Below are 26534 nucleotides of genomic sequence, written 5' to 3'. Positions count from 1 at the left end.
CGTCAGTATCCATGCGTGAACTCTGTTTAATCTAGTAGAACCTATATTTTTCTCTTATCTGATCCCCTTGGGAATGGAGGTGGTTGGAACTCATAAAATATTTGCATGAAGTACATTAAAATACTATTACTATGTTAATTTGAAGTATGCATTAAAACTTGGATTTGCAGTTTGCAGCTTATTCCAACAAGTGACACAGTTAATAGCAAGTATTTTCTATTACTGTCACTATATACACTATATATAGAATATGAACACCATACACTATCTATTTTGTAGTTTTCACTTAGTTAAGAAGTTAGTTCAGATGTCTTAGGTACAGACAAGTGAAATTTCTTACTTTTGCCATTCCTTTAAATTGCCCTGTGCTGAATTTCTATCAAGATGGTGCATTTTCTCTTCCAACTTAGTTTCTTCCTCTTTCACCTTGATGTTCTTTATCATCACTCTCCTCCCTCAGTCTTCTCCTTCTCATCGCTCTGCACATCTTGTCACTGGTCAGTTGGTGCCGTGGCCCAAGCAACTGAAAGTAGAACAGGATCACTTCACTCCTATTGTTCTGAGCTACTGTATAGTCTGTTATTCACCCTACTGCCAAACTGACCCCAGGGACTATCTTCACCTTTAAATGTTGAGCGTTTCTATTTGCTGTCTAGGGTACTGATGTTCAACTTCGACAGTTCAACTTGACCTGAACACAACTTAAGAGAGAGAGAAAACTCTTCCACGCTGAGTTTAATTGAATCTCCATATGAAGACCATTACTTTGTGAGACACTTCCAGTTAGCCTTACCTTTCTCTTCACATCCATGGTGCTGGTGTGCGAGCAGAAATTGATCATGATAATGGGGGAAAAAAAACAACCTGCAAATCTACTCACTGCATTTGCGAGTGTCATATGCTTTATTTAAAACATTTGTGGGCTATTGGAGGGACTGTCTTTACCAGAGATCTAGACTATAAGGCATTTTCACGGCATGCAACATAAAAGCACTCCATACAGGACATGTGTATATATACAATCATCAAGCAGCCTCATGGATCGAAGAGTACCGCTGCAGCTCGCAGAGGGCTTTCCTTCCACATTTTCTCTCTATTGAATTGTCAGTGAGGCAGAAAAGCTGAGTATATGAGATTACACTTCTCCAAATATGAAACCAGTGAGAATGCGTAGGGGGTGTGATATACCGTAGTGATGTTTTCATTTCAATTCACTCTGTTTCTCCCCATCACATCTTCCTTTCCCGAATATAGAGTAATAGATGTGAACAGCAGCACGTGCCCTCTATTCCCGAGAGCGGTCAAGTGGCGCTGCACTATCCTTAACTGAAGCTTTGACACAAGTCCTCTCAGCGTAATGGAGTCGATAGTTTGCCGTATGCAATTTAAATCCTCTTAACTTTTGCTGTAGGTGTGCTGACCTACTGAGGGCAGCATGCTATTGATCCGGATTACTTTGTTTGTACTAGAACTGCGCGGGCTGCGTGTTATTCGCTCACACTTCACTACACTGCCAGGCCCTTAACGTTCACTTTCCCACAACTAAATTCATACATACTGCAGGAATACATTTGAAAATTCTCAGTGAAATACAAACACACTTGTACATTGAGGGCACTTTGAGGGAAGAATTTCTGTGCATTTAACCAGTCTTATTTTTCAAACAAGAAAGTGGTACAGAACGCTGTGGCATATCCACTCTGAAGATCCATCTATCTCCATTTAATTGATGTCTCAATGCCCTGTTTGGGCTGCAATCCAGTTCTGTGATCCCTCTCAGTTGGAGAGAAGTAAAGCTGATCTTTGATCTGCTGCAGTGAGGAGGCCCCACTGACAGTGTTAGCCACCAGGTGACTGACTTCAAACACCAGCCTCTGCCTTCAAACACCTCGGGAACTTTCTAGCCCCACAGCATCTCACCCACCAGCCCCCGTCAGTCACAGATCGAGTGTCACACCCATCTCATCCCCTTCCCATCGTTACTGAACACCACCATCGTTCTGGCAGTGATAATAAGGCACTGGCTGTTTGAGTGGCATGCACAAATAAACCAGAAGCCATCAAAGACATCACTTGTCATGGAATGTGAGTCTTCTGTAATGTAAAATTCTATTTTCCTGCTTTCATTTGCACAGTAGGATGATGGATTATAGGATTGGTTATTTTCAGTGACAAATATCTTCAAAGAAACGTATAACACTGAAAAACTTACTTGCTTACTTTTGTTTATAGTAAACATGCTCGATTTGTGTATGGCAGACATGCTATTGTAAGCACATAGAAGCTTAGCCATTGTAACAGGATCTGAGCCACTGGCAGAAAAATTCAAATATATACAAGGCAGCACTTCCTCAGGGAAAATCCAGAATATTTTAGCCTTCTTTCTGAGGGGGATGTGAGTTTTACACATCTACCTTAATATTTCAAGTGGAAAAATGTACCATCAACACCAAAGTGCTTGATTATCTTGCCTACGTTACAAACCATTAGCATTTAGTTGAACCTCCTCTCAAATTGTGTGAGAAATTGCTTTTTCACCAAAGCTCCAAAGTTTGTTGAGAAAAATGCATACTACTATGAGCACAATGAAAGATGGATTTGATATGATATTTCACGGGCTTCAAATATTTATAACCCTTGCTCTCAAATCAAAGACTACAGCTGGCTCAGAAATGTGACTGTATTCACTTGGGTGGCAAACATTTAAAAGGTGCAGGAGAAGAGAGTGTATTCTAATGAAATCCCCAAATCCAGTGATTTCTGTTTTCAAAGGCTTCTTAATATCACAAATGTAATGCACTGCAGGGGGCATTTCGCTGTGGCTCTAACCTTATCCCTTTAGTAATGCCTTAACACCGTTCATGCATACCAACACACTGACAATAGGTTCTTGCGTATCACATATGGGTTTTTCATGCCCCGCTACAGGGAAAGAGGCGTCCTTGGCGGAAAGCTTAGTATATGCAGGGGGCAGCTCACCTGGCAAATCTGCTCATTTCTCTAAATATTGAAAATCTGGAGGAAAAGATTACCCGCTTGTTTGCTTTGTGCAGTTTGCTGTTAATGAGTTTTGGGAGCAGATGGAGTACCCAGGCTTCACATGCACCCCGAAGACGCCATCTTACTTTCCCGGCATTGCTCTAGGGAAATCAAGATTTGCTCCGCGATTTCCAATGTGACAAAGAAGAGAGAAGAGGGCTATTGCTGACAGCCCGTTGTGCTGAAAATGTCATGCGATCCACACATTGGAAGTAGCAATATTGGGTATCCCCTGAAAAATGACAGACGGAGAAAAAAGTGAGGAAGGTGTAATTGATGTTTGAGTTGAAATCTTTCACTATGATATGGTGGTTAATTGAATGTGAAACCAACACAAATGTGTTCTACCAGCTCTTTTTTTCTACTTGAATTATGTTGGCAAAGTACTGGAAAGAATTTTAAAAATTGTACGTACGTTAGTTGGTGTGATCGGGAAAGCATCCTGACAGCAGCACTGGAACTACTGTGCAATATGAAGAGATTTCAACATCTTTTCATTTAGTAAATCTTTTTTGCACACTCAGAAATAATTATCTGTTGCTCGTTTTCAGACTGTGACAATGACATTCATGGTCTGGCCGTACTTAAGAGCAGGGCAGGAAAACACCTGTATGTTGTTACTGTATGGACAGTATCTAACATGATCAGGAGATAACTGTGATCAAACTGAGTCACATTGTGATGACTATACACAATTACACTGTTCTCGTCAATAATGCACACAGCCACTTGTTCAAAAGAGGTTTGAAGTTTATGTGAGAAGAAGTAGCCTCTGCAAAGGTTTTTGAGGGAGAGAAAATGATTGACAGTAGAGTTCATTTGCTTATGCAAAAAGAAAAAAAAAAAACTAGACTGGCAAGGCTTTCATCTTGGACTGTCAATCAGCTGCAGTATTCAGTGAGGAGTTAACCAACCTTCCCCTTTCATCTTTAATCAAAGCTTTGTTTTAGCCTCTATGGTTTTTTAATTCTTCCACCCAATGTATGTATTGTTAATTCCAGCAGAAAATAGCTGTCAGATTTTCTTATCCAAAGATCATATCCATCACGTGAAGGAGAGGTTAAACTCCACTGACAGGGCTGGAGACAGAGAGAAGGTGAGAGTGACCAATTATTTATGTGGCTCCTTCTCAGCACTCCCCTTGCTGTCTTGACTGCACTGGCAGTGAAAGTGAGTTGATGATATTTGTCTTCACATGCTCCCACCCTCACCACCAACACTACCACTGATTGTTCCTGCCTGTAATTGACCTCGCAAAGGGTGTTTCTTTAGTAAGAGGACTCAGGTTTTTCAGGCCGTTGGCAACTCAACAAAATTGTTGTTAGATATTTAACCAAAAGAAAATTATCCTAGCCATTTCTTTGAGAGATGATGCTTTTTAAAAGCAAAAATACAATGCCTGTGAATAACTTAAAATACTTTTGAACAGTCTGTATCAGGCATGACGTGTTATAAGTGCATGCTATTAGTGACAAGACAGTATTTCAAATTCAGTATATGAATTCAATCTAGCATTTCTATTCAATTAGCTCTTGGTAATGTGGAATCACCTTGAAGGAGGGAGCTCTAATTAATTAATAAATAATTAATTAATTAATCAGGTACTCCTAGCTACAGGAAACTGCAGCCCATGTAAGAATGATTTATGGAATTAATATTTTGATCATGAAAATGTCTCATTAGCCTCTTATACATGCCGTCACACTTGTCTGTTTGAATAAAGCCAAGAAACAAGAGCAAGACAAGTTGATATCTCTCACATGCAAAATGCTGTTCACTGACCTCCCGGTGCCCATTTTCCATTGTCCTACTGTGCCGTCGCCCTTTCACTGTAGCAGAGTTGTCACTATATGGTTGGCTATCTCACAATAATCATGGAGCGTATGCTATCTCACATTACATCAGACATATCGGGCCATGCCGTCACCCTCTGCAGCCCTTTGGCAAATGAAAGTCTAAACACAAACACATTATCACCAGACATAATAACAGCTGACCTTCTGGGAGGGCAGAAGCAGTACAAATAGATACCTGAGTTGTTTTTTAAAGGAGAACACCGATGTCATTTAGAGTTATAGGCCATTTACTTCTGCCTGTGTCTAGTTTCCATTTCCCCCATCATTTTGCATTGCATGCTGTATGCAATTCCATTTTTACCATTTACTCATTTTTTCATTGTCTTTAAAGTACAAACTTTATGGTATCAAACCTGGCTAGAAATTAACTGCTGTCTGGACTAACGACGACGCCTCAAATAAGAAGACATGGATGTGACAATAAAGTTTGTAAGGTGACATGTTTTGAGGGATTGTTTCCTGGTGGAGACTTCCATTTTTTGTGTTGGTGTCAGGTGACTGACAGGAAGCAGAGCGTAACATAATGCGTGCACTGATATAAAAACACACAATGAAATAACGATAAAACAGAAACTCTGACAAAACCAAATTTAGGCTTCGTGTTTACTGTGATGGATTATCTAGCTCAGGCAGTTTTCAAGTGTGTGGAAGTTTTTTTTTATACTGTACAAAAAAGAATGGCAGCAAATGGCTTCTTCTGAAGGGAGGAAAACATCAACACAAATTTCTCCAACTACGCTGTATGCAGACACCACCATGGACAACCTGGACAATTTGCACAAACTTAAAAAAAACACTGGTATTATCCTTTGAAGTGTTTGTCCTTGGAAGGTTATTTGCCAGTTGAGTGACACCAAAGAGTAAACAATCAAAGTGCCAGTGTCAGTGCATGTTTATGAGGCTGTGTGCTAATCTGTCAGTAGATTTCCCATCCATGCTTCTCCCAAGGGTCTTACCAGGCATGGTGCAGAGACAGGGTGCATGTGAAGGGCCAGCAGTGCCTGAAGCTGCGGCCTGTTGTCTTTGATGGCTCATCTGCTTCTTGATGTGATGGATAATGACCAGCATTTTAGCCCTGCCAACAGTAGGGCCTGAAGCCACCGGGCTGGCCTCTGTCGAGTCTGGCAACCAGTGTGATATTGGGCCACGTTTTATTCCCATTGTGTAACAGTGGTCGTTTAGTCCAGTTTTGTCATTAGTTCATTGTGTTACACTAGAATGGGAAGAGGTTTGTACAGAAACAAAGCAAGCAGGCCACAGACCTGGAAACACATTGTCACATTATGTAGTCGTCGCCTCATTATGGCTTCATGGACATTAAGGAGTGAATGACTGAATGAACGTGGTACAAAGGATCAAGGATTCACACGTAGACACACACACATACATGCACACACACATTATCTCTCTCTTTCTGTCTCTCTCAGGTCTCATTCCTGTGATTAGTAATGACGCACAGACTCCTAAGCACTCCACTTATATCCCCACCCTCCATCACATAGCCGCACACTCACACATTGACAAACACACGCTCTCTCTCTCACACACTGAGAGCACTTTATGAGCCGTAGCTTCGCCGGTGGCCGATGTGTGTGGCTGAGTGCTGCAGTGTGGTGAGTGTCAGGGAGAGAAAAGCTCTGTGCCTTCAGGGAGCAGTGGGGTGTGAGCAGAGCTGCTCCGGTCCTCATGTAGGTCCAGATGGACTGGGATTCAGAGTCCCTGCTGGTACATGACTGACAGTCTCATACAACATGCACACATACACACACACACACACTAGATTCGAACGCTTTTAGAGGCGCGCCAAATCTAAAGAACATAAGCTAGAACATAACCTGCATAACCACAAAACAGTGTAAAGAAAGAATGAAAGAGAGTGGAAAAGTCTGTCTTGAGCCACTCATTCCTCATCGGATTTCCATGTGGTGAGGTAGTCCAACACCTACCCTAAAACATTCACACACATACATAGGAAAACACTGCATACTATCTTTCTCCACCCACTGTCCCCACTTGGGAATCCATTGGTACAGGGATACATACAAATACCAGCGACCTTTCCACAACCTCATGAAATCCCACTGATTAGGTGAGGGGAAGGCAGCACCATGAATACTTTAATGCTCACTCGGCTTGCCTCTCCAGCCATGGGGGAAAGAAGCCCCGAAGCTTTGGCTAGGGCATTGCTTGGGGCTCAGTCTGGACTTGAAAGTGTGTGTGTGTGTGTTTGTGTGGGGTGGAGGGGGGTTCTCCATCTCAAGCCCTCTCTCCACTGGTGACCCCTGTAGCAAGACACCTGCGTGGAGAGCAAGAATATGCTTGTGGATTATTTATGACCCATTTGAAATAAGGTGTATGTGTATGTCTGTATGTGTGTATATGATGCATTATATAACACAGTCTCCACCAACAGACCCCACTTTATTACAGCAGGTTTTCCATGTGGTATACTGGAAAGGTTAAGTAAATAGGGCTGCACTTTATATCTTTGGATTTGCAGGTTACAGGGGCATCTTGGGGCGGCTTGGGTGGGTTTGAATCCGGCCTGGGACCTTTGTTGTATACCGTCCCCCTCTCTCTTCCTCCTTTACTGTTTGTCTCCACTGTACTATCCAATAAAGCAGAAATACCGTAAAAATAATCTTTAAAAACAGTAACTTTTTGGTTTGGAGAAACCTTTTTATATGAAACGTAATATTGTTTCATCTTCATGTTTCATCTGCTCTGTGAAAATAATTAGAAATGTTGTAAGAACAGGTCTGTAATCACACATTAATGGTCTAATTTGTGAGCCGGAAACGCTTGGAAAAACTTGCTGACCTAACGCTGTTGTCTGTCCCGTCCCCAGGGCTTAGTGATCGAACGAATCGGGAGGAGGCCCCTCCTCATATTTGGTTTTTCTGCCATGGCTGTCTGCTTCGGTCTTCTCACTGTGTTTCTAAATTTCCAGGTAAGCCACAATTTTCAATTAACTCGTTGCAGGCATAAGTGAAGAGCTATCATGATACACATTGGTGCTGCTCAGTGCGGTCCCATTAAATTATGGCCAGACTACCATCAGGATTTAAGTGCTGAGGAAATGAGGTTAGCACATAACAGTATCATCTCTGCAAAATGTAATTTCTGGTGACACTAAAATCTGAAAACACTTAACACTTAACACTTAATTGCGCTCACATTATGACAGTAAATGCAGTCAACCTTATTTTGGGCATCATTCCAAATGATCAATACTTCTTGTGCTGATCAGCAATACTTAATATTCCACCATAGTCCACAATGCATAAAAAATGAAATCCAATATATTTATAAATACATTGATTATATCATCCAATATCATTTTGGCAGGCAGTCGACTGAAACAAAAGAAAACAAGAAATTGAGCTGTTGATTTATTATACTCATTTCTGCCTATATATTTGCAGTCATCTTATATTTTTTTTTCTCAGAACTGAGTTGTAACTCAAGGATCTCAAGCAATAAACTTTCTCTCTCTCTCTCTCTCTCTCTCTCTCTCTCTCTCTCTCTCTCTCTCTCTCTCTCTCTCTCTCACACTCACTCACTCACTCACTCACTCAATTATATATATCTCAGGACAGAGTGTCATGGATGCCCTACCTCAGTTACATCTGTATTCTGGCTGTGATTGCCTCCTTTTGCTCCGGACCAGGTAAAGATGCTAACCTATAGTATGAATTTCAATATCGTCCCAGCCCTAATGGATTAAGATTTTCTCTTTCTGTCTCTTTCTCTCTCTCTCTCTCTCTCTCTCTCTCTCTCTCTCTCTCTCTCTCTCTCTCTCTTACAATCCTACCTCTCCTTACTCCTTACTACTCCAACATTCCTCTCCAATTGAAACTGCACATAAGAGTAAAGATTCATCGGACTACTTCGTTTATACCTGGCCATAATTCAGAGAAGCATTTGTTGAATATTCAACATGAATCACTCAAGTCTAGATCTCTTTTCAAACTAGAAAAGTGACATAGAGCTCTACTGGCAGTGCTTCCGGACTACTTAAGCAATTGGAGTAATCAGCCAACCAGCCTGTCTGTAGTTAGAATCACAATGGCAGGTGCTACCATATATTAGCATACTAAATAGCAGCCAGTGTGAGCTGCTAGGCTATATATAGCGCATGCCACTGCAAATGCACAGGGGACAGTGAGTGTGTGCACAATGGGCCTTGGTGAGAGGTTGACTTTGAGTTTCAAGGTGAGGCTATCGCTGTCATCACACATGTACATCCGTTTTGAATAACAATGTCCCCAGGGAGGGTTAATCCCAACAGTCACGCAACAAAGTGCCTTGGGATGTCAGCATAGGCTGAGAACAGTGGAATAGCAGACAGTGTGGCAAATCGGAGGCTCTTCACGCTCATAACACCCAAAGTACTGGCACACTAAGGATGTTCATTTGATTTTTTTTAACCTTACTATACTAGGCTTCTTGATAAAGAACATGCTCTTTTAAAGCAGGAGGGGGAAGGAAAGGCTGTAGTTGGGAGCAGTCGGGAGTTCAGTGCCTTGCTCAGAGACACTTCTGTGGTCGCTGCTGAGGGAAGAGAGAGCGTTTCTCATTCACTTCCACTGCACAGCTATGATTTATGGCCTATCGAATGAAATGAGGCCCTTGGCTGCTTAGATATGGTGAATGACTGGGAGAGAAAGAGAAGAAAATTCACATGAGGGATGACCCCAGTACTGCTTTGTGTCACAATTTGCTCTGAAGTCATTTCACTGTGGAAACAGTGGCCCAGATATTTCAAAATGTTACAAAAAAACGCAAAGATTATATGAGCCTCCATGAGAGCAGATATGGGTGATTTTTATTTTTGATGTGATAAATTACAATATATGGCTATGTCTGTAAGAGCCTGGTTTAACACGTCAGAAATGGAATGTTTCAGACCTTGCCTGATGTAAAAAGTATCTGGAATGATTTACAATATTATATAAATATGTATATCTATATATATATATATATATTCTTATTGTTGGTATTCATCTCATTGTTGATTGATAATCAAAGATGATGATGAATGACAATAAACATTTTTATCTTCTTCATGATTACAAAAAAATGTAACAAATATCAGTGGTAGTTGAAGAAATAATCATGGAGGAATTCCATCCTCCAACAACCCAAATTAAAAACAAACCTGTCTAAACTCCAAGCAGAGGTTTTGGGTGACTGACTAACATCATTTACACAATGTTCTTGAACCAATTGATGTGAGTATTCCAAGAGGACCCTGCCCAATTTTTCCTAATGAGAAATTGCCTGGGTGATGGTTTCCCCTCTGTTTTGGCACTCAGTATTCACCTGTAATTATGCAGTTTCCTCCCAACAGCCCATCCTGGAGAGATGTGAGTGTGTGCTCAACTGTTCTTAGCGTGTTCAACCACAAACAACCGGAGAGATTAAACACTGTCAGTATTGAGTGAGATTAGTCATGGTGTGATACAAATCTCTACAATCAACCAAGGACCCGCAACAATGTTTACACAGAGATGACTATATTGTCAAATTGCCAGCAAATCCCACATTCTTTTTTAATTATATTCAAATAAGACATGATGCAGTTAGTCAGCCCCTAAACTTTTAAATCTTCAGCATTCAGTTGAAGGAAGGTAGCTATGTAACTGCAATTTACCTTATGTGCTTTATAATAACCTATTACCTTTGTTTCAAATCTTTTTAACAGTTAACTTTCAAAATATGGTACTCACATCATGTGGATGATGACTGCATGTTTGAGTATCAGAGTTACAGAAATTAAATTAGTCAAAAATTAATCAGAAATTAATTCCTCTGGTTGGAGAGAGAGGTAGCAGGAGCGCTACTGGTGTCCCTCAAACCACCGGTGCTCATGGAAGGGAAGAGAGAGAGGAAGACTGATGACCAAAAACAAAATGGCATAAGAAATCCAGGTCCAGGCACTCAAGGAGGTTTGAAAAATGTAAAAGGCCTTTAATTCAATGGGCTAAAATCATTAAAAATACATGTATACAAAAATACGCGTGTCGGCTTGCGCCTTCTTCAGGGTGTGAACACCCCATTGAATTAATTCCTCTGGTTGTTTGAGACTGAGAAGTGAAGCTAAAGTATAAACCTTGCTATGGATGGTATATCTAACGGGATGTTATTTTTGAAGCAGCATGCATTATGACAAAGTGTGAAGTGCAAAGAAATAGCATCAATTTCAATTCTATTTCTTTGTACCTTTGGAGGTAACATGCACCTTACAATGTATCACTATAGGCTTTAGGCTGACGCCAGTAATTGTGTTTGTATCCATAAGGAAAGAAAAGGATTAAAAAGTATGGTGACGCTCCCTCCTCCCAGAGTGGGAATTGTTTGAGACAGAGAAAATGAAAGAGGATGTTGAGAGACTCGAGGGCCAAAGGGAAAACAAAGGGAGATGATTCGGTCTGCTATCTACTTTTCTTTGGCCTTATCACAGAGATGCTGTGACAATTACACTCAGCTCTTTTAAAGGTATACTATGTAATAATTATGTGAAATGGCACCCACTGCAGGCGCAAAGATGAGTGACGAATCTAAATCAAACCAAAGACAAAACCTGCCTCCGTCTTCCTTCCAACAGCGCTGCATACACACACTCTCGCCGAGCAAATCAAATGCAATCAATTCTCAACACTGATTGTGATAACTTTTGTAACAACACAGGTCAGTTAAAAGTAGTATATTTATGATAGGGCTTGGCTATGTGGCATGACTTAATAATAATATAATACCATAATAACAATGTAACATAATAATGTTACTACAAACATAATGCAGTGTGTTGCAAAGTGCAACACAGCTAAAAGTGAAACAGTAACGGCTGGGGATCAGCATGGGTTACACTCTACGGCTTGTGAGCTATAGATTATTAACATCGAAATCAATAATTTTGTTGTGGTACATTAAAACAGACCACTTTGACTAATTATGCATGTGTGTTAGCAAGGCTTTTGTCAATTAAAGACCAGATGATCATCAGAAATACAGTTGAGTTAGCTGTGATAGCTGTGGGGCGATAACGTTATCTCTCCCCTATGCTGTGTTATAACTCTGCTCTCTGTACATACAGTATATGGTTATAAGTGTTGGGAAGAGCTCTGGCTGTAGGGGAGGAGCTTTTTTAAGACCTGTAAAATACATTGAACTAAGTACAGGGGACAACAGCAAACCAAATAAGGAATGAACAGATTAGAAATGCATCCCTCCACCATATCTTTTGACCTACTGAGAAGATTCTAGGCTAGATTTAAGTGAAAATTGTACGTAGATTGCCTTTTAAGGAGCAAGCTACATTGTGTTTTGTTCACACTCATTTTGATATGGATGCCATGGTATGATACACTTATGGTTACCTTTTGAAATTGACACACCTCTTGTCTGATTAAGTTTGTTCTGTCTGTTAAGAGAAAGTATGTACAGTAGAATTGAGCAGGTCTGTTTTGCTGTAAGAGCTTTCTATCAATTGTTGCAAAGCATTTTACATTGTGGCACAATAGACTCTGAAGTAGCACATTCACACCTCTTCTACTATGCCTAATGACGTACTTCGCTTTGCAAGTAAGGTTTTAATCCAATGCCGGGAGAGCATTTGTAGTATGAATGGCCACATGAGAAACCAATTACCGAGCCACCCCAGACCACTGAGTTCAGTGTCAGTGGCTAAAGACCTCTGAAGCAGCACTGAAACATTTATGAGTCATTCCTCCAATTGGATGTCTTTTGTATCCATTTTCCATCTTATTAACATTCTAGCAGAAAGAGGACATGTTTGACAGATGGGTCCAACTCAGGCAAGCTTGAATAACTACTATTAGGTAAATGCAAAACGAGTGTGTGCACCTGGTGGGGTGGCTCATGTTGAAAGGGTCATTTACGCTGTTTGTTATTTTCACTCCAACAGATTTGGCTGTATTGACACAGTGTTGAATGCAGTGTTGACCACTGTGCCAACCCAGTCTCTGAGCTCATCACAGCCTCTATGTCGCTGATTAAAGAGGCCCTGTTTCTACAGCTGTTGGTCTGGGGGTTTAATGGCCAGTTAGGAGGATGTGGTGGGAACTAATGAACCAGGGTCTGCCAGAGTGGGTTGTCCAGCGCTCTATTGATTGGAGATGGAGAGCTGCAAAGAATTAGTTGTAAGGGTGAGACAGGATCAGCTCTCTCTCTGATGTCATCATACTATAAAGCAAGGAATCTCTGTCTGTATGTGTGTCCTTCGCATATCTCGAGAACCGTTCGTCCGATCTACTTCACACTTGGCGGGTGTATTGCTGGGGACCCAAGGACGTGCAGTGTCGGATTGGACACGCGACACGTTCAATATTAATAAACTTTGAATAAACAAGCGAACAGCGCTCTGTGCAGCAGCGGGGCTCAAAGCAAGCGACTGATAGCCTATGCCTATTTTGAACGGGCACTGCACTAGTGTATAGAAACGTGTGAGCATTGTTGCCATATTGGCGACTTTGTCACTAGATTAAGTGACTTTTCTGACCCCCTGGCGCCTTTACTCCTCAAAAGCGACTAGCGACAAATCTAGCAACTTTTTCTGACCATGGGGAACAATGTTAATGTGTTGAATCCCTAAGCATTTGGCAATAAATCCGTACGGCTGATGCCGGTTTGCTCTACTTGCTTGTCTAATCCAGAGAGGTCTGATGATCACAGCGCTTCGCACATAGAGCACAGCCCCCCTCCCTCTGCTAAGAGTGGGGCTGTAGGTTATATATTGATATGCAAATTAACCTATGATGTCATCTGGCAACTTCCAGCGACTTTCTGAGCAGCCAGTAGCTGCTTTCCTTGGAAAAGAGTTGGCAACACTTCGGTGAGCGCACAGGCTGTATACTTTCTCGCTTTTGTTGTGAATACACACACACACACACACACACACACAGCACACACACACGCACACAGGCACTAATAAAAGTATAATTCGACTTAAAACTTTTTGTTTACAGCCCTATAGAGCCTGAAATTGCAGCCTCTTAAAAAAAAACATACAAGCTTGTATGTATCTGTAGAATTTTGTTATACAACACAAAACCTCAAACCGCATCAGTATATTCATTGACTAAGCTCCCTGGGACTCTGGCGGGGCTGTGTGCTCCGGCCTGTGGGGGCAGCTGAGCCAAAACATAGCATTTTCACAGCACCTCGCTCAGGTTGCAGCAATGTCAACGCAGGCTGCGTACACAAGCCCCTCTCGATTATGTACTTACCGTACAGTGAGTGACTTCCCGGCTCAGAGCAGCAGGCCTTTCCCATTTACTGTGGGTATGCATTCGAAATTGGAGCTTGCCCTTTTATAAGAATCATTTCAGAGCCTCCCATTTTGGACTTTCGTGATTATGTATCCGTGACACTCACTTTAGAATAGCCTTGGAGTGCGTGCCCTGTTTGTTGAGTGGTTATGTCTGCTACTTATAGAGCCATGTGCTTGCCCCTGCTTGCCTAGGATCAAATCCTGCCAGAACTTTCTCTTCTGTGTCCTTCTCTGCAAATGTCTAAAAATGTCTATAAATAAAATTAAAAAAACGCTATCGGTGAGAGGTTATGTTAACAGAACATTTAACTCTCAAAAACAACAACTCTTAATAACAATACTAAATCCTACCAAGATTCCTGGACTCCATTTTTGACATTCCTTGAGAGTTGATTCCCCCCCACAAACGTCCCCAATATGCCTACAGTAACTATAAAGACATTACTAAACGCTATTTGAATGTGCAACATGCCATATATCAATGTGCAGTACTGTATTTTCTGTATTTTACAAGAATAGCTGTAGAATAACTGACAAGTGCCCAGCTAACTTAACAACGTTAATGTAATTTATTGGCGCTTTTGGTAATTTCATGACTTACCAACTGATGATGTTGTGGCTACATCTTATGGTGGTAATTATATTACCTCCACTCCCCATTAAATTTGTTAGCGATCTGTGGTAGTGGCCTTGGCCATGAGAGTCTTTAAGTCTATAGTGCCTTCACTGGCACTGTGACTACTGGTCAAAGGACTGCGCTTCATTGTAAGTGAGGGGTAGCAGTAGAAGTAGGGCAGCATCAAATCTATCCTGACCTGTGTAGCGCAGTTATTAAATTATATTACTGTCGCTATTGAACAGTGAAAATTAAACAGTTTACTTTGCCCATTTCATGTATATAATATATTAGAATATATTATAGTCATTGAAATCAGTTCATTATAATAATATATCGGACTGACAATATTATTATAATTCATGGTGTAATTTGATGACATTTGAATAAATGAATAACAAATTTGGTCGTCGGATTACATCGTCACAATTTTGTGGTGATGTAATTTGATTAGCTGGGTGGTTGCATTAAAGTGGTTGTATACAGAAAAGTTTCCCACACTCTGGGTCAATTTGAACATGCCTTTGTGTCTAGTGAAGGGCAACACATCTGTATGTGTTAGTGCGGGCTAATAGCTGCACAGGTTGCTGTGGACACACTCAGCTGCCTGCACTCATTTGAAGAGTGTCATTTGTACTTTTATTACAGTAAGTTGTGCTTTATATGTCTTCAAAATCACATGTACGTGTTACATTATTTCAAACTCCCAGAAACGTGGTCATCAAAGTGGTTTGATGGCAACTAATATATAATAAGCATGCACAAAAAAATGCTTTTTGATATTAGACAGAAAATACCTCAGGCTAGAAGAGTTCTGTTGGAGGCCTCTACACCTGCAGATATACTGCACACAGTCACACTACTCATTTGATGATGGATGATGGCACACCAGACAACATGGGCAAACCATTGTGATGGTGGAGCTGTTATTGTGGTGGTGCAAACCCAGATTCAGATAGCTGTGGAGTAAAATGCAATAACAGTAAAGCAGCAAGGAAAATAGACAACTCATAAAACTGCAATCAATTGAAACGTTTAATGAAATCCATAAGTCAGGATAAATTGGTTTTTCAACAGCAGTTTCCTTATGTGGCAGATTTGCAGGCTACATTACAGTATAGGCTACTCTGCCTCTGGCTCAAATTGCTGCTGTTGGATAAAACATGTATAATCAAAGTGTTAACTATTAAGCATTTCAGATGACTGTGCTTTTAAAAAAATATTATGGATTTTGAAAGGGTATTATGAACCCAAGAGGCAGGAAATATGCTAAACCTACAGTATAAAGAACCACATAAGTAAAAACACGAGAATCAAAAATAGCAGCTAAGGGTTTTTTCCACATCAGTGAATTTCAGATTATTGCCTCAGTTTCAGTAATATCAGATGCCCCATTTTTACATGTTCCACAACCTAATTGGTCACCTAAGACATCGTTCTGACATCTTTAGGTATTTTCTTCATGCTAGGACAACCTTGCCAACGGTATCTCTTTTTTTTGACACGCAACACACACACATGCTGTTCAATTGGCACGAGCAGCTGCTTGAGCTTCAGGTAAGTTGTCAGACGCTCGCAGTCAGACCATTGACAATAGTCAAACTGCTGTGTGCAGAGGGAAATCCATTTTTCTGCCAAATCCCAGAGGTAGTGTGGAACGCCCTTGGTACAGATAGATGTAGCCAAGGTTAATTGGGACCTTTCACTGCTGGAGGCTGTCACTGGGACCGACTGTAGGGTATTCCAGAGTCTAACCATTTGTTCAGCTGTCCCTATGGGGAAACCATACTTTGAAGTTTCAGGGTTTAAAAATAGTTGCATTCATGGAACACTCTGAATCTGTAATTATTGACTGTATCCCAAAAACTCTTGGGAGACGTAGATTCCATGATACCATCACAAGAATTGCAATGTTGTGATTCTTGTGACAAATGTTTGGGTTATTGACATTCCAGTTTTTCTCAATTGATTTGATACATTTCTCCAAAGTAACATCCATGCTCTCAAAACAGTTCACATAGACAAACATGTAAAACTCACCAAAATTGACAATTTCCTACATGTGAAATTGCGAAATATTACATGTTATAGTATTTCCAAAAGTGTGAGGAACAGATGTTTTGCTTACTGTAAGGAAAACCAGTTATGGATAAAATTCCATAAAATCAAATTGTAGAAAAGGATTGTGAAACTTCCTGATAAATGTTTTATCATCAGTATTCTTGTGTGAATATATATGCATGTATTATCTTATCAAAAGTATTTGTCAGTATTTGGTTTTTATAAAGATGTGATCTGAAAGGAAAGCAGCACTTAATTTGGCAGTGAAGTGGAGTTTGCTGTTTACCAAAATAAGAGTCTGTTTTGATGGCTGTGTCTACTTTTGAGAGCATGAACCTGTGTGTGTGTGTGTGTGTGTGTGTGTGTGTGTGTGTGTGTAATCAAAGTGAAAGCATCCACCAAAACATGCTCCATGGTCCTCTTATGCATCATCAGTGGCATTGTGTAATCATTAGTTCCCAGAAAACTACATTAACACTAAGACCTAGAAAATTGCAGTTGCAAATTACAGCTCTTAATCAGTGACTTGTTTTGAACCTGTTCCTCATTAACAAGAGCTCTTATTGCACAGATGCTGACACAGTAAGCTATAGCATTAATTACACTGACATACAGTACAGACACACACGTACAACCACACAAAACCACATACACGGAAGCACATGCACACAGACACAAACACGTGGTTATTACTGGATTGGAATGAATAGATTGAATAAAAAAAATCAAAATAATAATGATATACTCTCTTCTGATGTGTCACAGATGTGTTCATATGACATGGAAATATCTCATAACATACAGTACGATGTTATGGGGCATGTTGCCTAGCTGTATATACTAAATGTCTCTCATGCATAATGCATGCATAAAGACATTCAGTTCCTCATCTTTTTCCATACCGTTCATTCTTCTCATTTTCCATTTTCAGATATTGCTTTCCTTTTTCACTATGAGCATCTCACACTGTGCGAACGTCAGAATACGACCTAGATGCAATTCTGAATGCCTCTTGGATCTTGGCTAAATCAGCTCTGAGACATAGTGTGAGTCTACCTTCGTTAGTAGTTTGACAGCTCATGATGTCGGGACCTCTGCTCAAAACCCAAGTAAACAGGCAAAGGTTACTGTGGTTCTGGTGCTACAGTGCCGTGAGCTGTAGATGCTTTTTTTGTCATCCAAGCCTACTTTCATTGATGGATGCTCACTGTGCTATTCAGCGTTCCCACTGGGTTGTCAGATTCATCAGGTTGTGTTGTTCTCTGGCAGCTTCTTTCTGTGACTTAATTGGCAAGTTCCTTCTTGACTTTTTCTCCGCTGCCAACGCAGATTGGTGCCTTCGTTTTTCTCCTTCAGTGGACCATGCATCATCGCAATTTCTACCTCTTAGATCACTTATCGGCCAGAATTCTCATGTAAATGTCAGAACAGAAATAATTTATAGTGGGACAGCTAGCTTTTGAGCCTTTTCATTGCTAATGCTTCCTTTTGAAATTGTTTATTGGATTATAGGTGGTTGACTGGAGAAGACTCATATTTGTCAGTTGTTCCAGTACAGCTCTCAGAAATCAATGACGGCTCAACCTAATGGAGCAGAAACTTGAAAGATTCCTCAGGTTGAAGTGAATAGGGACATTGTTATCGCTATAGATTTTGGAGGCTTCTGCAGGGGCATCTTGGGTATGTGTCTTCACTTTTTGGCCTTCAGGTAATGGACTTTTAATCATAGCCTTGACTTCAGTTGCTTTAAGGAACAAATGAACCCTTTGGCATTGGTTCAGTCATATTCAGGATCACAAGTTGTTCTGTTTGTGTAAGAGGTAGCAAAGACGAGGAAAATGACACAGTCTGAAAAATCTACTGTTGCTTTTTCTTGTCTTATTAAGTAAAGGTGATCTTGCTGCAGAGTCTCGCTTTCTTTTTCCTTTAACATCTTATTGCAGGATCATGTTTGGACAAAAACAAAAACATTTACTCTCTTCAATAGCACAAATAAGCCCACCTGGTGTTTCTGAATTGCAAGAGTGAGATAAAATGCAAATGATATTCTTTTGTGGACTATTGAAAAGCTTTCTGGGGTTGAATATGGAAAAGCAACTGAGTCAGTAACTATAGATACACATTGTTCATTGATAATGGGGAAATAATTGTTGTTAAATCAAACTGAACCTTTCATTGTCCTGATGTAAATTGTGCATCAGTGAGTCCCGAGAAATATTGTGCATGACTGTTATCCAGGCAGACCACAAGATACAATGCTCCCCTGGCTTTATTTTTCTATTGTTGCTCTCATTAGACGCATTTTCCATCAAAATATTTGCTCTAGGAACAAGTAAGTCTGACAATGAATTGATATGTGTTAAGCGATTCAAGAGGCGGCTCGAATTTTTAGCCTTTCCAAGCAGATTGTTTGTTGTGGTCTCTCAGTCACTTAATAGTAAAGTGTGTGACACGGAGAGTAATTGCAAGCTTTCTCCGTAAGAGGCCTGCAATTATCTTTGAACAGATGTGCTTCACCAGGGTAAAATTACACTGTTCTACAAAATTCATTAACTGTTGAACATTACTGGGCTTCGTTTCCTAATAACGATCGCTCTTAGAGGTGAAGAGTATTTTCAAGTGTATCTTAAAGCCTCTTAAAAATGAAAGGTGAAGTGTTTGTTGACATGGTTTCATAATAATGGATTAATCAAACTGTCTGTAAATTATGTGATATTGTGCAAATACATCAAAGAGGCTACTAAGCATACGCTTAGAATCGCCACAGAAACATTATGTAAATTGCCTGTAGGAAGCTTACAGCCAACTGTTATCTTAACTAATGCAATAATGCATACAGTATGTCTGTGGGTTTAATGTTAATGTTAATGTTGGACTATGCTTTTGTCTTTTCTGTTGCTCGAGATACTTGCCCAAAAATTCATAACTAGCCTCAGGTTTGGGAGTGATGATTCATATCATAGCTTTTGCTCTCTGATCAAGACAGCTGTCAATTTTACACACTGTTCAGGGGTTCGCGACGGCACTAGCCTACATGACGGGTTTTACTGCACATCAAAAAGTTACTGACTGTCTTTTGAAAATAAATTGTTCCCCTCCCTGTCCCTTCTCCAGAAGCTCACCACTCCAGTTGCAGCAATAGCAGACGCCACCCATTTTGTATTTCGTCTCCTCTTTCACGGTTCCCTCAGCACCCCAAGACTTTTTAATTTATTTTTTTAATATCATAGCTCAGTGTGTTCCCCTCTCCTGCAGCACACCACTCTATTTCACTACACCCATCCATTTTATACAGAGATCATTATGGGGTAAAATATAGGCCTAATAAAGAAATAAAGCCAAAAATAAATTAGATAAAAACAGCCTAATAAACCTTAAACTCTCAAGTTAAAAAGTTGCCATGAGTCCTGCAGGTGACACGGTGGAGTGTTTTTTTCCTTCTCAAGACGCATTTCTTCTAGGACCGGTTCTAGGACCAGTCAGAGGCAGTCGTTATCCACGATCATTTTTAAGACTGTCTTAAGTTAAGATGCTTTTCGGAAACACCTCACAAACTAAAGAGGCTTTCTAAGATGGATACTACGATCGTCTTAGCCTTAAGATGCTTTTGGGAAACGAGGCCCAGATCTAGAAAGTCATGTGACTGCATTAAAAATAGACTTCCACTCATTAGGTCTCTCATGGTTGCTTAGTGGTCAAGAAGATCCATTTCATCCAAGGGTGGTCGGTGTATTCATTCTCCTGGCAGGAAAAAAGACCTGGGCTGCAAGGCAGAGACAAGGAGACAACGTTTACAAAGCAAAGTGCTGACAGACAGGGTACAGTGAACAAGATGAATCACCTCCAGACCTGCAAAGGTGGAGGTAGACACACACTGGGCAGCCAGACATGCAATTGTGAGAGTTAGCAGGTAATGAACCAGGGGTGAGATGTGAACACCACCTGACAAGAGAGGTATCTGCAGCACTTTGGGGGCCACAAGCTAGAGATATATACAGAAGGAGGGACAGAGATGATGAGATGAGGCCCTCAGTGGAGTGAACTCATGCCAAGGTGAAATTTTATGATGTGTGGCGGACAGTATTAGAAAGAGACTTAGTGAGAAGAGCTAAAGATGTGCAGGGAGAAGTAAAGGCAGATGGAGTTTGAGAGAGACAAGAGAAACGGTATTTGTACGCATGTGAATGTATTTCTGTGTGTGAGGGGGGTGGGACGTGATCATCTTTATGTTCACCACCTTGTTTGGTTAATGTTATGTTAATCTTTATAGTATTCAAGTCCACAGATATGCAGTTGCTACCATTTAATATTCCTGTCCCTGTGTACTGCATGGGGGTACAGAATGGTATCCAATGAATAATCTGTTATATAAACTAACAAGTGAAAACTATGTGTATAGGTGAGTAACACAAATACACTTTGAAAAAATTGTGATGGTTAAAGAAAACAAAGGTATGACAGCTTTATTTTCTAGTACTTCTACCTTCATTAGACACTTAAAAATAGAGAGAGACAGAAAAGATTGGGAGAGAGAGGGGGATGACACAAGATACAGATTTGAACCAAAGATGTTGTGGTTATATGGTATGCCCTCCCTGTTTGTCTTTTTTAAAATTGAATATCATATTTTACCTTATGCTGTGTATCCAATTCCGGACACTTAATTCAGTTCATATCAGCTCCAATATTAACTTCTCTTGTACCTTCACTATGTTACAGATAGCTGTAGGAATTGTAGGTACTCAAGGCTCTTATTTTTCCATTTATCAGACAGTATCGCCACCACTGGATCTTTTTTTAAATACTGTTACTCCCTGTTGCATTTCCACTTTAAAAAGTAAACATGAATCATTCCCCGGTGTTTATAAATGGCTACAGATTTTTGCTGGTTTGCGATATTTGAGATTTTTTTTTTTCTGAAGATGATTTATTACTCTGTTTACATAGAGTGCCGGTTCAGTAGAAGCAGTTTGATCTGCAGTAATGACATTATTTATCTGCTGATATCAAGTGCAATGAAGTGAGCAAGCAAATGCAGGAATAAATGTGGACCAGTAACACCTTGATATTTTGCTATTTATCCCGAGATTGGGTTGTCAACACAGTTTCCCTGAGGCGAATTTTATATGCCCCACTCTTATCATTGTCGGTGTACAGCGGTTCAGATCACTTCGTTATGCATGTCGTGTGTCACATCCAAAACGGAAAATGTTAATTCTCTGTGGTTGTCTTTTCATCTCTGCAGGTGGTCTGTGTGTTAGCATGGCATCTCTGCCAGAAACCCTCTCAGAATTTAAGAATTACACTCATTTCATTTACTCTACACCACCTCCTTCCTACAAATGTCTCTCTTCCTCTTCTTGGTTTCAACTATGTTGAAATGCATAGTTTATCATCTCATTGTCAAAAATTAAAACAAGGAATTTGCTTTTTTATTTTTGACACTAGAATTTTGCTGTAGTGTATGAGAAGTATGTAATTTGAAAATGCAAATAAACTCAGACATGCAGCCGAAGAAATCCATTGTTTTGAAGCATTGCAGAGTTGCCCACACTTGTCCTGTGTGTGCATGCATGCATGTGTGCATGTTTGTGCATGTGTTAAATGTGTGTCAACTCTGTGCGTGCCTATGTGTATGTGTGTGTGTGTGTGTGTGTGTCTGCCTGTGTTTGTGAGGGAAGGAAGTATTCTGTCAGTGTGCTATGATTTTGCGATTATGTAATTAGTTTTATTTATAGTGTGTGCGCTCTTTGTTAGATAATATCACTAGCCTCCATCTGTAAACAGTGGAGCGGACAGCATGACTCACTACCAGGACAAAGGTAAAGCTCCTAGAAAATCCTCCCATTAGAGAGAATCAAATATCAAACACTTGCAGCAGTCATTTTGATTGAGTAAAACTCCAGATGTTGACATAACATAATTTATATCAGTACTGCACTCTATCAGATTGATAAAAATGTATTTAAAATTTCAGGTTTCACCTAGCAAGTTCTGTAATATAAGCATACTTAAAGTTATCAGAAGAAGTGGGCATTTGATGAAAGTAACTTACTTACTTTATAGTCAACATTCACAGGTGACAGACAAATGTAATGATGTCACCATTACAGACAAATTTTGATGTTGATGTGATAATTCCATGTCTGAACCTCGTCACTGCATGTCCAGGAGTGCACATACTTGTCATGAAGCATCAGAGGGTCAGTGACTATGGTTGAGGCTGTCTGGGGCTTCCAACGATATCAAACCTGTTTTATTTCATCATGAAAATCTGCATGATTTTATACTCAATGTAAACTTGACATGGAACATATCTTCTATGGCTATTGCACATGGTATTGTCTGGTTCATAAATACTTGTCCTAACATTATCTAGATGAATCTCAGCGATCAAGTAGGAGTGATAAGCTGGTTGAAACCCATGTGTGGACCAACTGAAGCTGAAAGCAACATTGGCGTCTGGAGGGCCTCTGGTGCTGCCTTGTCACTGCTGTGCCATCATCTATGGCTCTCTGCCTCAGGCAAAACACAACAAGGCTCTGGCATTGCTACAGTGTGGTTGACCCCTAAAACATGTGATGTCTCCGGAGGTTAAGCTAGAGCAGAACGCCGTGCAGGGGCTCTTGTCACAAATCGGTTCAAAAGATAAAAAATCACTGTTTATATTTCAGTCTATTTAACTTTGCTCTGTTTATACCATTTTAGGCTTCTAATGGGATTCATTTGTACCTTGTTTCATCAGTCTCCTCTTCTCTGTGTCCACAAATAATAAGCCATTCATTGTTTTTGTGGAAAGTCTCTGATTGTTAGTAAAGTTGTCCATTAGACTAGTGTTTTTCAATCCTGGTCTTTCTGGTTTTCTATCCTACCAGCTAGTTAATTACAGTTAATTGTATTCATCTGCCATCCCAGATGTAAATCAGTCCCTGATTAAATGGCTAAAATGAAGACCAGCAGGACTCTGGGTCACGTACCTTAGATTCATTTGGCCATCTTGCAATAATTTAGGATGTTTACATGAGGTAGGCGGCTCCGCAGGCCAGTCTTCCCTATCTGCTCTGTCTTCGTTTGTTCTTTATTATCAGGCTCTGGTCCAAATATCTCTGCCAGCGGTGTCCAATCCTGTGAAATGGAGGGCCAAGAGTTTGCAGGCTTTTCTTCCAACCAGACACCACAGCAGCTGATTTCACTGATCAGTACACCTTCAAGGATAGAGGGAGCAAGTAATTAATGAAATCAGCTGCTGTGCTGTTTGGTTGGAAGGGAAACCTGCATTCTCCTGGCCTCCCATGGCACATGATGGGACCCCACTGATCTTGGCAGTAGACAAAGCTGTGGTTTCTCTCACCCCTGATGATTCAACACGTGCTGTCTCCTCTGGGGCCCTGCAGAAACATATGTTAGCACCATAACATACATAGTCTAATTAGTGCTCAGGCACAGAGCACACCATAGCCCTTTGAGACTGTAACTCAAAGGCCATACAAATAAACTTGACATGGAACATGCTGCGGCAACAAGAGAACTCCGATTAACATTGATGAGCCCGCTCATCTTGCAGGATGAATGTTTCTCATGATTTGAGAAGAAGAGTCTGAGAGATATTGGGAAACCAAAAAGCCAAGTGGGGTTGGGTGCACAGAAAACCTTCTACTCCGCAGGCAAGCGTTTGGATATATGAGCTGTGTCACGCTCAAGGGACTACATGAGGATTTCAGTATCACACCGTTTCTATGATATGCTCTTTAAGTATTTGATTGATAGTGATTCTCTTATTGACAAATACTTGGGTTCACTCTAGATTCACTTCACTCTAATTGTGATGTGATCCTAGACTCTCTCTCTCTAGCATTATAGTGTTATATACACACGTGCATTCTTGCTCTCTCTCTCTCTCTGTCTCTGTCTCTCTCCCTCTCTCTCTCTCTCTCTCTCTCTCTCTCTCTATATATATATATATATATATATATATATGTATATATATATAAATGTATATAGATATATATATATATACTATATATATATACTATATATATAGAGAGAGAATATGTTTTCATTTTTGACGTTGAAGCCTTGTGTCTGTATTTTTTCCTTGATGGATGCGGATGTGGTCCTATAATTGTCTGGACATGGGGGTTTAGACTAACCCTCCAAGAATCTTAATGAGTAGTGATATTTTCAATATTTGTTATGGTCAAGCTTTCTTTTTGTATTTTTACTATAGGGTCTAATCTTATAATTGTGTATTTTATTGAGTAGGCCTATGTTAAATGTATTAGATGGTCCTGGTAGTGATTGGGTACAAGACTGGACACCCAAAGGTTATTTGTCAAGGGTTTTCAATTTAACTCCTTAATTGGTTAGACAATGGGCTGGGTGTGGCTTATACTATTGGTGTATATAATGGACTCTGGCATTTCTCTGTAAGAGCTGACGAAGGCTGATTGTGTCTGAAACATGGTCTATTCTATGTTTTATAAATAAAGGTACAGTAGAGCATAGATGTTGCAGGTCCGTCGTTTTCTCAGCATGCTGGGAAACAGACACTGTTCTGAGTGAAAGGCCATGCAGCTAACAAAGACATTTCTAGTGCAGATTTTAAGCCAAATGAAAGTGCAAAATGCACTTATTGTAATTCGCATTGGCGAAAGGTGTCTGCTAAATTACATAACATAATGTAATGTAATGAAAGCTTTTTAGAGATAGCAAGAGCCCGATTGTGTGCCTAATTTACCAATATCTATAAATGAGATTGCTGGAATTTGGGGATAAACTTTGAAGCAAAAACAAGCAGCATTAGTGCCAGTGGAAATATTTATGCAATCTGGGCCTGTGTTGGTTTTAGATTTGATTTCAGGTCAAAGTTCAGATCCTATCATGTAAACACACGCCAAGCTGTAGCCAATGTACAGTATAGGATGAAAATCAGCCAGGACCGCATTGGCATTGGTGAGCAGGCACTTCAAAGGTGTCTTTGAGTTGCTGTGTTTAGAGATTCTCTTTGGACACAGCTTGATACATCCCTAAGACCATTTCAGTGGCCTATTATATCCAGTACTGACATCTCTGTGAGAGACTTGAGCGCACAGCTAATTACCCACATGGTGCAGTTCCCACAGAGGTTGACCAGTATAGCACAGACTTGTTGGGGGATTGTATTGGCGTGTAAAAAAATGAAGAAATCCACTGCAAGTGTTCATTTGATGGGGGCTGATTTATGACCCAATCAGTTTTCAATTCCATCTCTATGCATCAATAAAAAGGGTTCCATTCCACAATGGTATTGGAAAAAAAAATATGTTGTATAATGTTCATTACCCAACATTTGATTAACTCACAGTAGCTAATTAGCTAATAATGTCAGTAATTTTCAATAGTGAGTTTTACTTTCATGCCAGAAATCATTTTGTTAGAGTAGATGTCCCATGTTTTAAAAGGTGTATCTCTCAGTTTGGAGTGAAATTCTTCATATCTCATTGAATTGCATTGCATCAACCACATAAAATCCAGCTTATTGTGATGATGGTATTGATCTGTACAGTGATATCAAGTATATTGGGTGATAACAGTCCAACAAACTTATAATGCGCATAATGTGAATTTTTTATTCATCAGCAATTGATTCTGCCTCAGGTACTGTGGCATATACTGTAGTTTGTGTTTC

The 26534-nt window shown here is 40.2% G+C and overlaps 1 protein-coding gene across 1 annotated transcript in view; it reads left to right on the top strand.

Moving 5' to 3' along the window:
- slc2a9l2 (solute carrier family 2 member 9, like 2) overlaps positions 1-26534 on the top strand; it is a 97944-nt gene that overhangs the window by 51717 nt on the left and 19693 nt on the right. The window contains exons 9-10 of the mRNA XM_078283666.1: positions 7744-7845; positions 8490-8565. Of these exons, the coding sequence (XP_078139792.1) occupies positions 7744-7845; positions 8490-8565 (178 nt within the window). The remainder of the gene's footprint in view (positions 1-7743; positions 7846-8489; positions 8566-26534) is intronic.

The sequence above is a fragment of the Centroberyx gerrardi genome, chromosome 5 (assembly GCF_048128805.1).
Source record: "Centroberyx gerrardi isolate f3 chromosome 5, fCenGer3.hap1.cur.20231027, whole genome shotgun sequence".
NCBI classification, from domain to species: domain Eukaryota; kingdom Metazoa; phylum Chordata; class Actinopteri; order Beryciformes; family Berycidae; genus Centroberyx; species Centroberyx gerrardi.
The sequence above is the reverse complement of the archived record's forward strand: the minus strand, read 5'-3'. Positions and strand labels throughout refer to the sequence as shown.